At 38.2% G+C, this 16,748-nt stretch overlaps 1 protein-coding gene across 1 annotated transcript in view; it reads right to left on the reverse strand.

Annotated features, from left to right (window-relative positions):
* Positions 1-10,680, reverse strand: part of MEGF10 (multiple EGF like domains 10) — an 81,478-nt gene extending 70,798 nt beyond the window's left edge. Inside the window, exons 1-4 of the mRNA XM_086478927.1 lie at positions 10,654-10,680; positions 10,011-10,144; positions 7,092-7,193; positions 5,577-5,677 (exon numbers count right to left, since the gene is read on the reverse strand). Coding sequence (XP_086335053.1) covers positions 5,577-5,677; positions 7,092-7,193; positions 10,011-10,126 — 319 coding nt within the window. The 5' untranslated portion in view covers positions 10,127-10,144; positions 10,654-10,680. The remainder of the gene's footprint in view (positions 1-5,576; positions 5,678-7,091; positions 7,194-10,010; positions 10,145-10,653) is intronic.
* Positions 10,681-16,748: the final 6,068 nt, after the last annotated feature.

Below are 16,748 nucleotides of genomic sequence, written 5' to 3' on the forward strand. Positions count from 1 at the left end.
ATCCCGGACTGTACTTCATGTTAAGAATTTCAGCGAATACAACTCTATTGTGATTTGGATACCTAGTCTTTGAAAAGAGAAAATTAAAGAAATACATCCTTCTTTTTTTCACAAAACAAACAAACAAACAAACAAAAAAAAAGCTTCTTCAGCTGTTAAAGTTCTCAACATTTTGTGAATTAAATCTGAATACATAAAACATTTTAGACTTGAAACAGAAAAAAAAACTCTTCTACATATTCCACAAGGTTTAACTTCAATTTCCTCAAAATTAACTAAAATGAGGTACCTCAGCACTTACTGTGCAAAACAAATCCAAATATCTTCTAAACTACATTATAAATGTGGGGTTTTTTTTAAGTAAATTCTTCAGTTCCATACTGTACACTAGAACTTAGAACATATCCCTCGGTTAATCCTTTTTTCCTATGCTTGATGACTAGCTGACTAGCTGCTGTTAAAGTGAGTGATATCCAGTTATGCATTAACATAGATGGTTTATTTTCTATTCCAGGCCTACAGAAAATTCAACAGGTATAATTCTCCTTTAATGTTCTTGGAAATGTGCTACACTGTCAAAACCTGAACAGGAAGTTAATGTTCAAGATACCAAAATGCTACTGGGATCAATCTACCATCCACACATGTGTCAATCTACAAGAAAGTCACCAGACGACATCTTAAAGTTTTGAATTCTTTTATTTCAGAAATATGCTAAAAATTGAATGGACTTCGTAAACGTGAAAAAAAAAAAAAAATAGAAGATCGCGCTTTTTGTAAAAACTTCTCAGTCTGTGGCTCAGCCTAGCATCCATATGCCAAATCTCCTAGGGCTTGTCACTGATATTAGGGTAAGTAACAGTAAATTATTTGGAATAAATAAGAAACTAAGTAAGTCAATCACTCAACCTGGTGTGGACTTTCTAAGGCCAGGAGTAAGTTCCTTTCTAGAACTTAACAGAATGACTCTATCTTTGTATCTGCAAATAAACTGCATTCAGATCACCTCAGAAAGTCCATCAGATCTAAACATTAATTATATGCGCTGTAATTTTTTAGAGCAAAAATAAATAATCATCTGAGCTCCAGTTAGCCTACACTTCTGCAGAGATGCTGGTAACAGTGAACACGGAAGTCAGAAATTTCCACATTATTCACATCCTTTATAAACAGGAGTTATATGAAGAGAGCACAAACCAGGGTAATACTGGAAGTACTAACAGGTATCTTCATGCTTATTAAACAGTCCAACTACTAACCCCATATAATGTGGGAATTAAAATTAAAATATAATTTTTTTACCCACCTGAAGACAAACCCAAATGCCACAACTAATTAAACACAGGGTAGTTTTTCTATTCAGCATGACCGAACACTGCTTGTCATAATAAACTCAATCTGCAAGAGAATATATCTATACTGGCCAAAAGTTACACCAAAAAAATGTGTCTATTATAATATTTATTAACGTCATTTAAAACTTCCCCAAGAGGTTCCCTGAAAAGCTTCCAAGGGCTGCAGATGGAGCTGAAGGCTGACTTCTGACACCACTTTGCTGCTTATTAATAGCAAATGCAGCATCATTTCAACAAACTCAGGAACATTGGAAAGACAGGTATCTGAGTTGCTTAACAGACGTTTTTAAAACTTATGATGGCTGTAGTGGGGTGGTCTTTTCCATAAGACTCTGAACAGGTATCTATTTCTAGTGTGACTGTTGTCTTCTTATCAATGGCTTTAGTCAAAAGAAGAGGACGCTAAAATTCTGTGTCAGAGTTTGAACAGTTTACAGTACAACAGTTATTTTCAATTCAGAGAAGAACAAACAAAACAAAAATTTCCATATGACTGATAAAAAAGCCCTGTTTGTATATTTTTCATATACATTCCATAAATATATATATACTGAATCCAAAGACAAACCACAAAAGGCATTTTAATCAAAAAGTGAAAACCTAACATAAGTTTCACCAATTGAAAATTTCCAGGAACAAGTACAGAAGTTAGTCACAATCCCGCAGAAATCTTGTATCCTAAGATGAATTCAAATTCATCTGTTCAGACTGGACTCCAAAAGGCTCAAAAATAACGCACTTAGATTTTAGCCAATGCTTTTCTCTGGCTGTTGGTCATTCTTCTCCTTTGTGAATACACTTACAGACTTCAGCAACAAGAGTCTGGCAACTCTTGCAACTCTTTATGCAGTGACAAATAGTTCTCTTTCCACTATAGGCAATGACGTGGCACTACCACTAGCAAGTACTACCTCTAGGGGAACTTAACTGGTGAGTATTCATGTTGTAGATTCCTATTATCTTAAAAACGAAGTCAGAAGATTTCAGTTCATCACTGTATGCACTGAAGTGTTGCGTCATACCAAAATCATCTACCCATAGAATTTTCTAATTGGGCTTTCTAAATTGAGAATTCAAATAAAGTAACAAACAAACAACAAAACATCAGTGGCCCCACAAATCCATTAGCCTTTCAGAAGCATCCTACATCCTCCACTAAGTAAAAAAAAATACACGCTGCATGGAAAATAAAACTACTGTAATGAAAATGCTGTGTGCATTGTGAAGCAGCAACGGCATGAAAGATAACCTCAATACTTCAAATGGCTTTGATTCTCTTCTATCTTTGCATATAAAAAAGGCAGGAGGTGCATGTGTGTTTTTTAATGTGATGGCCACTTTCTTACAGAAAAAGACTTTGCGCTGGCTTTGTGCCGGAGATAATTCTGCTACAATGACACAGGAAAATATTTCTCACCATATACTATCTTTTACCGTTTGATCTTAGCTGACAGCACCACACTTGCTTTCCAAGTTAAACCAGACAACTAGTACTATCACAGTGTATACAGGCATCATCTGGTCCAGTATGTACAGCTCACTATGAAGAAAGCTGGCAGAAACAACAGAAAGCATGAAATATTTGCCGCCTATTAACTTCTGAGCTCCTCCTTTGCCCTGAATTCTCAGCTGCAGTTGAAGATCATGAGGACTGAATGTCTCTCAATACCTTCCAGGGTCAACCATTACAGAACCAAATAAATTCAAAGTTAGGTCCACTGAAGGATGTTTATTTTTACATCATTTGAAGTCTCAGGTATTCCAAAATCACTTCAGAAGTCAGAGCAGGTACGTCCTGAATACCAGCATATGGCATCTTTTCATGTAGTAAAAGTAAAAATTTAGTACAACCAATGTAATCTGAATTTACTACGTTCTGGGTATTACTATGTTAATATAGAATGAATTTACTACGTCTACTATAGCTATGTAAAAGCTGTAGTCACACAAAAGACTCACCATCACACTTCTCACGTGATCAGTCAAACTGTTCTATACTTCAAAAAGTATACTCCTTAATCAAAAAATCAATTATGATCATTTGTATATGCTGTGTAATAACCAAATGTAGTTAAAAATTGGTCCTTATAGGTCTAATACACACACATGTTAAAAACATAAAGGTTATAAAAATTGCCAATCTGATCTTAGATAGATCCATTTTTTAAAAAAGTTGGTTTTTAAAAGTATCATTTTAACCTTGCATTTTCATGTGCAGAAAACACTTTAAATCAAAGATCTTACGGCTGAATTTTCAAATTCTAGGAAGTACTGTAAAACAAAAATGTAACTAAGGATAGTGGGATGTGTTATGACATTCACAGGGTATAATTGTCCAGGGATACAAATAAATCTTGTCGGTCACTTCCAGTATGCACCTCACAACAAGCAGAAAGGCACAAATTACGAAACTGTGTTACATTTGTGTTGAATAAATAAATTTAAAGTACATAGGGATACTGATTTTCAGACTCTCGTTTATCAGTAAAGACCAAAGACATGCAACACACTGATGTCTCCAAAACTGGGTTGCAAACTCCAGTGGCAACGAAAATCTCATTACCTGCTACTTCACAGAATGTTTTCCTGGACAAGCTTCTCCAAGCCTTGAGTGCTATGCTTCACCACTGTCATTATAGCCAAAAGCCAGACAATAAAGCAATGAAAGTATCTCCATTTTTCTCATTCTCAGCTGAGAATAAACCACCGGGTAAAGCAGTGTGCCTCAGAGACTCAGGCAGAAAACATGCTGTTACAGAGCCAGCCTTTCACATATGCCTCAGTCCAGGTCCAGCTCTGGGACAGAGGAAGTGTGCTGGTGGGCTCCCCACACAGACCAGCCAAGTCCGGGTTTGACTCAGGTACATCAAGCAGAGCCTCACAGGAGAGAAGCCAAAGCAGCCGCCAAAACAGCTCACACGTTGTGGCCTTCCCAACAGGCTGGGCTTTTCACCTTTTTCTCCTGGCAAGGCTTGCCAATCAGCTGCCTGTTCAGAAACCAGGCAGCAAGCCCAAGGGCAGCCCCTGCAGTCCAGAGGCTCCAGCTCCCCACCAGTCTGCTCGTCAGGGACCCCCATTTCCAGAAAAAATTCAACTATAGCACCTCGGTCCTGCTGACATTGTCAAGGTTATGAAGGTTTTTTCAAATCTTATTATTAGAAGAGTGAAAGCAAAACTAAGATATGGCTATAGCTGTTTTCCACTATAATGCACACACTTTCTGTCTCCTAAAATTAATAAAAGTTTATGCACAAGTCAACATTATAAATGACGTTACAGAAAAAAGACAGCCCCTGATACACCCAGTTTTTCAAAGAGATGAAGAGATTTGGTTCCCTGACTTCAGGAAAGCTTACTGTTGCAGGCCATGCTGTGCATGTGCATTCATAGGGAGAAGTAATTTGAAATGCTACTGAACTAATTTAATTTTTAGCCCTACACATTTGCCCATCTCCAAGGAGATGCTATCCTTCATAATCACTTACCTATTCCAAGTTCCCTGCTGTCAGTCCTACCAACATCTAGCATCTAGCTACCCAACCTGCTGTATGACTTTGAACAGCCCTATGTGAAACTTCTAACCACACACTTCCAGGTCTCTGGATTAACACCTCCTCTATTTTCATTCTGCCTTTCTACTATGTTCTTGAATGAACACCGTTTTAAGAATCAGACCTTCCCAGGTCTGCACAAGGCCATACAAGAGTGACAAAGAGAGCTGAGCCAAGGCCACTGCCAGGCTCTGGACATAGCCCTTCCCTCTTTAGACTTAGGAAGATGTGGAGTCAGGGACACGTGCCACATGAAAAGGCGGTGCTGCTGCTTTCGAACAGTTGTTCCAGATCTCTGTATCTGCAAGAGAGGCTAAGCATGGGGATCAACTGGGGTGCACACTAAGGAGAAAAACCTTGTTTCCCTTCTGGTTTTGAGTCTTGTATTTATTTACTGTGTTGGAAAATACACTGACACTTGTGCTGTGTATTTTCCATATGATCATTAGTTAGAATCACATCAAGGCTGGTTACTTAGACATCTGAGATCAAATTATCCTGTCATTTGCATATGCACAACACCAACTGACTTCTATGAGAGCTGCACGAACACCACTGATGAATAACTGAGCCCCCGTAACTCAGCTTCCACAGGGCGCCCACCAACGGCGAGTCAAACCAGGATTGTGATAAATTTATTGAATTTCAAGCCAAAAGAAGGTAAACTTACGGACACACATTTCCCTGCTTTCATAAAATCCAGGGCAGCACTGGGATTTACGCCTGTACATTGTTTTTTCACCATGTCTGTAGGCAGTACGGTAACTGATCCTAAAGAAAAGAATGAATGTTTGTTGCAGAATGGTTGTTACATAGAATTCATGGTCCAGAAAAAAACAATATATATTCTTACACATTTTAAAAAACATTCAGGTATCACCAAGAGGACAGAAAAAAAGCTCAAAGAGACCTTGATTTATCTGTTGCTGAGTTCAAGACTCCTAGTGGTTCCCCAATAAGTCTTATGTCCATGGGTGGCTGGACAGCAGGAAAAGAAGTTAAGGATTTAGGCTGCTTAACTAATATGCAAACCAGAGCATCACTGCCTTTGCTATTAGCATCCCCTATGGAGGCTAAAGGCTGGCTGGCAATACAAACCAATTTGCTGGATCATTATCAGCTTCCAAGGGAAAGCCTTCTGGGGATCATCCTCCCAAGGATGAGTCAGTTTTCTGGGGGCAAAAATGTTGTGAGAAGAGAAGTTCTGGTTAAGGCAAGAGAATGGAGAGCTCAAGGGAGAACTCGGACCCCCTGGGCAGCCGGCATGCCTCTCACTAGCAGGTTGGCTGAGTTTTGCCAAATGCAGCCCAGAAGGGCAGCAGCGAGTAGCGCACAGAGAAATCATCACGTAAACCCATCAAGAATTGCAGAAAATACAGCTTCCTTCTGACACAAGCAAGTAGTACTTAACAGAAGTGGGTGCTCCCACTGCTCTCTCCCCTCTGTTCCTCACCATGTCTGTAAATCTCCCCACTTCCAGCTCTCCTGGCTGCTCAACTCATACTCCACCAAGCAGTAAACACAGCCCCACACCACCTGAGACAGTGTGAACTCCCAGCAAAGAACAGCTCATATATAAATGGTGTCTTAGGTAAACAAAAAGTGTAATCTCTCTTTGAAGCCAGTATCTGCTTTTTACCTACTCTCCGTACTGATCTGCCTCCTCCAGCTGCTGTGCCCCAGGGAGCCTTTCCCATTGCTGATGCTTCACACTTAAGGGCATATTCCTCCAAGGAAAATGCTTTTTACAGCTGTCACCAGTTTTTAATCATTCACCCTTTGCTTACTTTCTGCAAGCGCAGGGAGTTTCCTTTAACAAATCCTTTTATTTTCCTTTCAATTAGCATACACTTTCCCCAGAAAGCAGCAAGGGGTTTCTCATGACATTTCTCAACAAATACACCTCACGGGGTGTGGGCAATTCAATTTTGTGCGCTGCACACTTTTTCCCAACCTAACAGGTTTTCTGTGAGCACTCCATGGAATTATATCCCTGACATGCTAGTAAAACATACATGACATTGCTTGGACAAGCATTTCCCAGTTGACACAGGTCACAGCCATTGAACAGACTAGTCACTATAGCTAAAATATCCTATATATCATGCTTGATTTTGGCAGACACAAAATCTTTACAAACATCTACAATATCAGCAGTTTGATAATATTAATAACTATACATCACCTGTGTCGTGTGCACTTAAACCAGTTTAGGATGTCAGTACAACTCGTGTAGTAGATTTGATCAAAAGGATGTGGATATGACTCTTGCACTGTAACTGAGTAACTGGGAGAAGAGAGAGAGAAAGTAGACAGATTATTGAGCAAGTCCTTTATAGTACACTCTGATTTAAGTAAATCTTTTACAAAGTCCTGGTATAGAAAGGAATAAATATAACAGTACTCACATGCAATAAAAACTCGCAGAAAGTTCAAGTTTAAGTAAAACATGAACCAGTTAACTTTATAAAACAGAATATATCAATTGAAAGTTTTTTCTTCGACCAAGCAAAGAAAAACATATATGAGGAGAGCCATCATGTCTCTACTGTGTAATACAATTGATGAAATAGTACTACTAGACATAAGGTAAGCCTAAATTTAAAACAAACAAACAAACAAACAAAAAACACAAAACAGTTGTGTCTCAAATGAGCAGCAAATTGAAGTGGTGTGTAGTATGTGTTCTCATGTGGGAATAAACTCTTACTAACACCACTGGATAGCTGCAAAACTAGTTGAGAGCCAGAAAATGAGTCTTCTTCTGTTACCGTACAAAATACAAAAATCTCACTGGATTTTCTCTGAAATTTTTTTGAAAAACCATAGCTGTATCCATAGCAAAACATCCTCTTTGGTAGTTAAAAGATCTGCTGGTGTATTTAGACACTGAATGGGTGTCACCACAGAAATACACCTAAGTAATAATTACTGAACAATGATATAATTATGCCATCAATTTACTCAGCAATCAGAAATCATAAAATATTAAAGTCTATACCTTATTTTGATTACGAGCTAACTTTTAACAAAGAACCTTTCTTTTTTTTTTCCAGAAATACTATACTGAAGTGCTATCATTATTTTCTGCCAAATTGCAAGCACAGTGTCCTAGACATAAATCTATGCTCTGAAGACCAGAGCCTCCAGAGCTGTCAGTGGGACAAGATGAACAGAGCTCTGTGGCAAAAGTGAAAAATATTGAATCATCCCAGAAAACTCTTCAGCAGGCTGTTTGTGCTGGCAGTCAGTCAGTCTGTGATTGCACAAGTGGGTTAGAAAATACAGGAATGCATGGCAAATTCCTGCAGTAGGTCCGATTCCCAGGACCAGCCAAAACACTTACTAAACATGTAGCCTGTCCAGCTTTCACTCACTTTCATTCTCACTTTCTTTGACCTCTTAGCACCTATTGCAGGGTAATAGCCACAATCTTCTCTTCCTGCTGTCATCACCTATACTAACGGAAAACATCCAGACCCACTTGCTCTAACTGCCCAGAAGTACTCCCTATTTTTCCTATGTCCATACAAAGGCAAGCAACCCTAATCCATCCAGCTGTCCAACTTAGTCCGACAAAACGTTGGTGGGGTGCCAACGCTCCCCTGAGGCTCTGCACTCTTTGTTCGAGGCAGGGCACACTCTACCCCTTCTTGCTGTGATCGCAGTTCATTTGTAAAGATGTTTTATTACTGGCTGGGGTAGATTTATTTAAAGCATATAGCACTGTCAGTGACAGCAGCCGTAAAGAGCTTGTACCTGGGGTTTTACTCTTTCATACTTTTGTCACCTGCTCTGAGCAACAGCATGAATGTTTTGGAAAGTTTAATTGGAGTCCCTCCCCGTTTCTGATACTCAGCAGAAGGAGGAAAAAAGCTCATGTAACAAAATGGGCATGCTTGCTAGATATTTTTTTCTCTCTGCAGACCTTGATTAGTTTTTTTTAAAACATATTATGCAATGTAAATAGTTATATTTGTGGTTTTTTCCCATTTTGCTTTCGCTACATTGTAGCTCTCTTTTAGCTACTTTTATCTATAAAAACAGTAAACAAAGCATACTCAATATAGAGCAGTGTCCAGTAACATCATAGACGTGTGCCTGAACACTGTAAACAGGTATTTTGCATGGTAACTACTTCATATACACACTGTTGTATAAGCCATTGTACACAACAGTAGGGGCAGTGACTCCAAATGCTTCACATGAAGCTCAGATAAATTCCTAGGGAAAGTTCTGAAGTGGTTTTTTTGGGGTTTTTTTTTTTTTTTAGAGAGAGACTTTATAACAAAGTAAATACAAGTTTCAATTTTCTTTGTAAAGATTCAGCCATAACAATCGCAAATAAATGTACAGTGGTTTAGCACCACTCCCAGTGATTAAACATAAAACACAGTTTACCTTAAATGCAGTAACTACTGATCTCCTTAAATGAACAGTTAGACTATCTCGGGGACTAGCTGATCAATCACAGGCATAACAACAAGAACATAAGGCTTGGTTTCACTACTATAACCTTTACACAAGAAAAGAAGTACAGCAAATGCTTGTGGCTCAACCTCTCTTACCCATTGTGGTGTTCTCCTTGCAATTAACTTGAATCTGGGTGAACAAATGGAACAACTAAATTGACTAATTTCTTTCTGTATGTTACGAATTTCTGAACCTCATCAAAAGACATTAAACAACAAATCTTAATTCAGATTCTGTGAATGTTGAATACGAAAGAATCAGCATAATCAAATTTGGCCAAACTCCAATATGGTTAATCATATTTTGCATATGTAAAAGCTTCTTTTCACTCAAACTGAAAAAAGCTATTTTTATTCACTTCTTGTACCCAGATGGTTGTGACATTGCTGGTGCCACTGTAGTGTTTTTTTGCATCCTAACGCTTACTGCAAAGACAGCTGCATTTCAGCCCAGTGTGATATAGTATTTTACTTATCCATGAACTTACCTTGCCCTGTAGTAATGAGAAACTTTTTTCCCCAATTCATTACTCAACTTAAAGCTTTAAATCATTTTAAATGTGTCAAGTAAAATGAAAGAAAATTATTACAACCAGAATTTGTGTCACGTATTTTCCAGAAGAAAATATTACCTTTCCCAGTGGCTACACACATTGGGATCTTCCAGATTCAAAGATAAAGTTGTCCCCATCCAATGGTAGAGGAAGCCAACACAGAAGCCAAAAAAGGAGTTCAAATGAAGAACCATGTTTGCAAAAAGGCGGCTGTAAGACAAAATATTTATAGTATATTAATAATATTATATAAAAGATAAAGGAGCTAAAACTATTGACCCATATATAATCAATATATATAATTGATATAAAGCAACAGGTACTTCAAGAAACACACACTACTTGCCTAGCAGCAGCAAAACCATGGCCATTTTGGAAGAAGAATCCAAATGGAGTAGTTTCACATGAGTGGCAGGACAGTCAGCCGGCGAACAAACTATATTTTAGAGGTCCTACTGTCCCATCAAATTGCAGGCAGGCAAGCTCACTCTGTTTAGTGATGATTTGTCCACACCAAATGACAGAGCTGCAATTTAAAATGAAGGCTGGCATTTGCTCAAGACCGCAAGAGTAGAAAGGTTCGGCTAACAACACATCGTCAGAAATCCTGCACGTCGCTTACTTACAGGAGGAGTTTGTGCTACTCCATTCGTTGCCAGCAGCTCCCCCAATCCCTGCAGCCTATGCTGACCTCTTAAAAACCACAGATGCTGCCCCATCTCAAGCAGCATCTTTCGTAAAAAGCTCTTCCCAAAATTACACACTGACTTCACCACATGGCCTCCCTAAGGATGCCTGAGCACCCAGGATCAGGGCCAGCAAGAGGGGGTGACACCCAGGGTCTGCTTCGGAAAGGCTGCCCCCTAACACCTGGCCACTACCTTGACCTGGGTATCTCCATAAACTGCCTTCCTTACTTTTGCGCCAGGAGAGGTTTTGATTGGACATTAGGAAAAATTTCTTTACCAAAAGGGTTGTCAAACACTGGAACAGGCTGCCCAGGGAAGTGGTGGAGTCACCATCCCTAGAGGTGTTCAAAAAACATGTTGATGTAGCACTTCTAGACATGGTTTAGTGGGCATGGTGGTATTAGGTTGAGAGTTGGACTTGATGACCTTTGAGGTCCACCAACTTAATGATTCATGATTCTATGATTGCTACAGGTCCCAGGCAACAGCTTCCCATGGAGAAATGCAGTCAGAGGAATATAAGCAATATAAAGATATTTTGCAGGACTCAGGGGGTGGTGTTGTCTATTTTTTAATGCAAATATATAAATGAGATTTTATATATATGCATGAATACTCCTTATCAATTCTTAATGATGCTAAACAACACTATTAGAAGGTACAATGTGAGCTCATGACTTGCAAAAAACGTCGCAGTGCTTTTACTAACTAACCTATATTTCTTATGAAAACAAATTAATTAATCAGGGGAAGGGTTTAAATGCTTTTGCTTTATCCTGTTAACAGACAGCCTCACATGTTATTCTGCATTGCTACCACTCTTTAAAGTTGAATTCCCAACACAGTTTGCAAAAAATAACCCCTCCTCTGCCAGTTGTACAAGTCCCAAATAGAATAAACATTTTGCTCATACAAAAGTTACTGTAACAAGAAAAAAAGTTGAGATTATCCTAACGCTTTGACTAGGTCTATCTTTGTTTTCAAGTAAATTGTTTTAATTTGCATACTAAAACACTTGTAATCCAATGTGCCATTAATCCACAAATGCCAGAATGAATGTTGGTAATAGGTAATTTGTAATGACTTAAGCAGCTATATTTCCCTTTCAGTGAACATTTGACCTTATATCCTCATTTTCACATAAATTTTAACACTATAGGGCTATAGAGATCACAAAAAAAAAACCCAAAACCCAAAAAAAAAAAATCACTGAGTTTAATCTGTAATATAATAAGAAAATAATTTCTAATAGATATGTTTGTTTTGAAATAATATAAATATTTTTAACGAAGTAAATTAACCAGAAACAGAAAATTCTTACTTTAAATATTATGGAACAGAATACAGCAAACCGCACCAATAACTTTATTTGAAGAGAAAAAAGTCCACTGGGCCATGGGAAAAAAAAAAAAAAAAAAAGAAAATTAAATAGTCTTACTTTACAATACATTCATCAGAAGTCAATGAAAAAAAAAGCTCACAAAAATAAACTATTATATTTAAGATATCTGAGGATACAGAGATGATCCCATTTTGCTAAATCCCCCTTGAAAAACCAGGGTTGCTGAAAGACATTTCATGGTCTGTAACTGTTTCTCTGCATGCACACTGAATAGCTGAATAGTCAATGTGCAGTTGTTTAAAAAGCAGTAAAAGTCGCTATATTTTCAAGTAATAATTTCAACAAACAGGTTGAAACTATTGAAAATAGTCACTGTGATTATGCAGACTGTAAATGATATTTCCTTTTTTTTCTTTTATCCTCAACTTCAGTAACTTTCCTTTTGCATACATGTAACAAAATTTAAAATAAAATAAAAAATCATTTGCATGAACCCCCTAGTGTAAAACTTGATTGCATTCCAGATCTTTTGCTTAATTATTAAGGAAAATCAAAACGGAAAATCAGTAAAACTGATTAGCATTGCTGAAGTGTTTATATTAGCAATAAAAAATGTAGATGACTCATTTAACTCTTTCTGTCTACAGTTTGCACTGAGATACCCTGTTCAGAGATTCATTCTTCTTATCACATATTGCTTAATTTATCTCACACAATAATACATCAGTATATTCACTATCTACATAGACATAGTACCTGTGGTTTAAGCACTGAAAATGCTCATGTTGGAGAACATCCTCTCTATGCAAATTAGTGATTAGTAGATGTGTGAGGGAGTAAACAACTCATGCTGAACCAGAACACTCCTCTGACCTCCTACAGCACATTCTATAATTCATGTTCCTGAGCCATAAACAGGAATTTTGCTACCAGGCATCGACCTTTCTACTGTGAGTAGCACTGTCAACCTCCATGAAAAAGAACTTCAAAGAGACAAATGGTTGTTCTCAAAATGCTCACCAATATCCAGCAACATGTTTGCATATACGGGGCAGGGGGGAAGACATTTTTCAAACTTCATATGGGAGTTAGCAAAATACAACTATTTTAATTGTTAACCGGGATGTACAACTCTCTCAGTGTAGATGAAATCTCTGACTTCACGATCCAACTGACCACATAACAAATTCACTCCAGCCCATGGCATTTTACTGCCAGGTCTTTCTTCCACTAAAATACACAACAGAATACACATGTCTCAACAGAACACTAAAATCTTATTGCCACTTAGCACTTTTTATACTACTCGAGGCAAAAACTTCAGCTGACAAAACTGCATCTTTACTCTCATTTGAGCGGGTTCTTTAAGGCAGGTCCTGTGCCATATAAGGTCTGTTTAACTCTGAGACTTCTCTTCTGGACTTCAATGCAGGCCCATGGTTTAAAAATGTTAACAGGAAAGAAACACAGCTACATGAAGCAACCATAGACTACTCCCCTACGTTTCTGTAATCTGATTAAGGAAATCTATCTCATTATACATTTATTATATCAAATAAAGATATTAACAGTCATCAATAGTAGTCATATCAAAAAATTAATCTGATCATCCCAAGGCACATTATAATTACTAACAAACTCATTTTTAAATGGTGTAACAGGTGCACAGGTATCCCAAAAATATACTCCCATAAATTACAGCTACTCCCCTAAAATACATTTCAGTGTGAGCAGCTACTTGAACTACATTCATCTCACTAGTAAGCAGATGAAAAAGCCTGTATGTGCACCATATAAACATAGAGAGTTAATCACTACTACCCGTCATCTGAGATTTGCAGGCACATACTCTCCCACTGCCAACTGTATTTTCCATTGCTTTAGTTTGGGTTTTTTCCCTATAGAGCTCACGATCAAAACTGGAGAAAGAACAGACAACTAAAAAAGGCAAACAAACGCTTCTCCTGTATTTAGTGAAAATTGAGATATGATTACAAATTAATCTCTCCACCCACCCAGAGCAGAGCCACAAGCAAAACTCAGGGCACACAGCTCTCTCGGGTTTGTCATAGCAAAATGTAAATAAACACGAGTGGAACTGGGGGAGCAGGGGAAAGTAAAACAATGCAAAACATAAAAGAAGTGAAGTTTGCTCAAGGCTGAGAACAAGTCTTTTTTTGGTCAGCAAAATCAAGTAGTGACGATGAATTAAGCGGGATTAGAACTGCATGAGCAACAGAGAATAGTATGATACAGTTGCTAACATGACATAATGGACGCAAGACCAAAGGAAATGCTGATGTAGCTTTCTCATCACTGTTGCAAAAGCATTTTTACCAATGCAACATAAAAAATGCAGCAGGAACACGCCATTTAATTAGAACTTCAGAACAGTAAGAGCTTTTCATACTCTGTCATGGCATCTCTAAGGTTTTACAACATTCATTTCTGCCTTTCTGCAGTGATACGGCACAGGCATGTCAAACTATTCTCTCGGCTGTAATCCCATGTGCTGTTCTTAATTACACTTACATTGCACTAACCTACATGCACAGCAGATGCTATTTTAAAAAAATCTTCATTCTGTCCATCATAGTTAAACTTTCTGACCGAATTGTAAACCACACAGTCATTCTGCAGAGTCCCTTACTGGTGCCTCTGCCTTCACATTCTCCAGAGCATGACAAAGCCAGCACCCCGTAACAGTGACTGCTACCTGCAATTGGAAAACACGTCTCCAGACAAGATAAAGACTTTTTCTAAAGATTTTCCAGTGAAGAATTGTCCTTCATTTCCTACATAGTGTTTTTCTTAACATTATACTCTCCTTGCTCCTGTGGGGCACAATTTGTTTATAAAATCATCTCTTACAGTACTGATGTCAGACAAAGCAAAATTTGAACCTGACCTAATCTTGTCAATGATGATTAGTCCTATGTTAACTTCTGTGAAAAAAATCTGATTGCTTTTATTGATTACATTACAGAATTAATGGGTGAAGAGCAGAAGGCGTTTTTCCTTTGGAAAATCAGTTTGATGCTGCGTCACGTGAAACCTCACTCATAAATCAAGCATGAACTAACCTGAATAGGAGCATTATCACACAGACCCTAGACTGGCCAAAGAAGTACAATCACAGCAAATAAAGTGACTGGTCTTTTCTCAAATCCTCAAAATATGTCACTCCAAAGGCACCATTGCTAGTTAAGAGAGCTCTGAAGAGATCGACATGCAACCCGTCTGGCAAGGCTAAGACTCTGCTTGACAGAAGGTGTGTGGGACCCAGATAGCTAATATGACAATTTTCTAAAGCATAACCCAATAGTGCCCTAAATTGAATGACCCTTTCCCACCCCACATGATCAGAGATTACAATGGCCCTTCTTGATGCAGCTTGATCAAATCTGACCCTCTTAGCTCATGCTTCTTTACTTTTAAACCTCACTGCTCATCCAAATGTGTGCTGACATGTTAGCATGCACTTACTGACAATCTGACCCTGCTGGATGAATTTGCTAAATATATGACTAGCCTTAAACTATACTAACTCAATCACTGAACCCTCCCTCAAAACACAGCATTAATTTCCTTATTTCACACCCTAGCACACAAAAGCAACAGCCCGTCCAGTTTTCCTCTTCACACATTTATTCCTCTGCAAGTTTTTTCACTCCCAAGGTCCCTCTGGGGTGGCAGCCATTTATGCCAACTAAGACAAGTTTAGGCCCACAAGCCAATGCAGCCATGTCCCAAGCCTCCCTTCTCAAATGCTAGCAGGTCTTGCATGAAAAGGAGAACATCCCTAAGTCACTCAAAACCAGTTATACTTCAGACAATGTCTCAAATTTGAGTTAGTATCTAAGATTCAAAGTGAGACAAACTGACACATTGGAAGAGTCCAAAGGTGGGCTAAGTACATGAAATGGAAAAAATAATAATTCAGACTGGTACCTCAAGAATACCCAAATCAGAGGCTGAGCATGCTGGAACAAATCTACTTTATGGGGACAGATACACTGCTACTTTTTTCAAGTTCCATGTTATTAAGAAAAACAAATCATTAATGAGTTGACATTTTTATTCAGTTAATAGACTAGATAATTTTAATTTTTACGTCTCTCTTTAATTATTACAGGTTTCTAGGAAAATGAGGTTTATGTAATCACAATGTTTGTGTATGTGCTCTGGCCTCTTGCCCAATAACTTCCAAATCCATTGGTCATTTAAACTGGAATTAACAGAAGTGAAGAAGTCTTAGACTGACAAGTTCCAGAGAATTCACTGATAACCCACAAGTCTGGAAAAGATCAGGCTTTATTTGCCCACAGGTCACAGAAATACCTGTTTTGAAAGCTATGGCATCACGATCCTTTAAGTAATGTTATCATTTCACAGGCTGCATATCTGTAGCATTCCTTCTAAATATAAATGCAATAATACATGATCTGATCCCAAATAACCGAGAGCACCTGTTAAACTGTATTTTGGAGTAGGCACTTTCTACTTAAACACAAAAACTTTCAGATGGAAGCCTGAAGAGGTTGGGAGCTGTCACACTGCATGTTGTTTTATAAGTGTCAAATAATCCCTTGGACTGCAATTATAAGAACAGTTCCATTTTCAGAATGAAATAAGGTAATTACGCACATCAGAGAAAATAGAAATCTTTAACTTTGAGCAAACATCTAGCCTTATACTAGGAATGCCACCCAGTGCCACAGCACGGTCCCAGATGGCTGATCCCTCCATAGCACTGCATGCCCCAGCATCACGCTGCAGGACAGA

Source organism: Leptosomus discolor, chromosome Z (assembly GCF_034619465.1).
Source record: "Leptosomus discolor isolate bLepDis1 chromosome Z, bLepDis1.hap2, whole genome shotgun sequence".
In the NCBI taxonomy this organism is placed as follows: domain Eukaryota; kingdom Metazoa; phylum Chordata; class Aves; order Leptosomiformes; family Leptosomidae; genus Leptosomus; species Leptosomus discolor.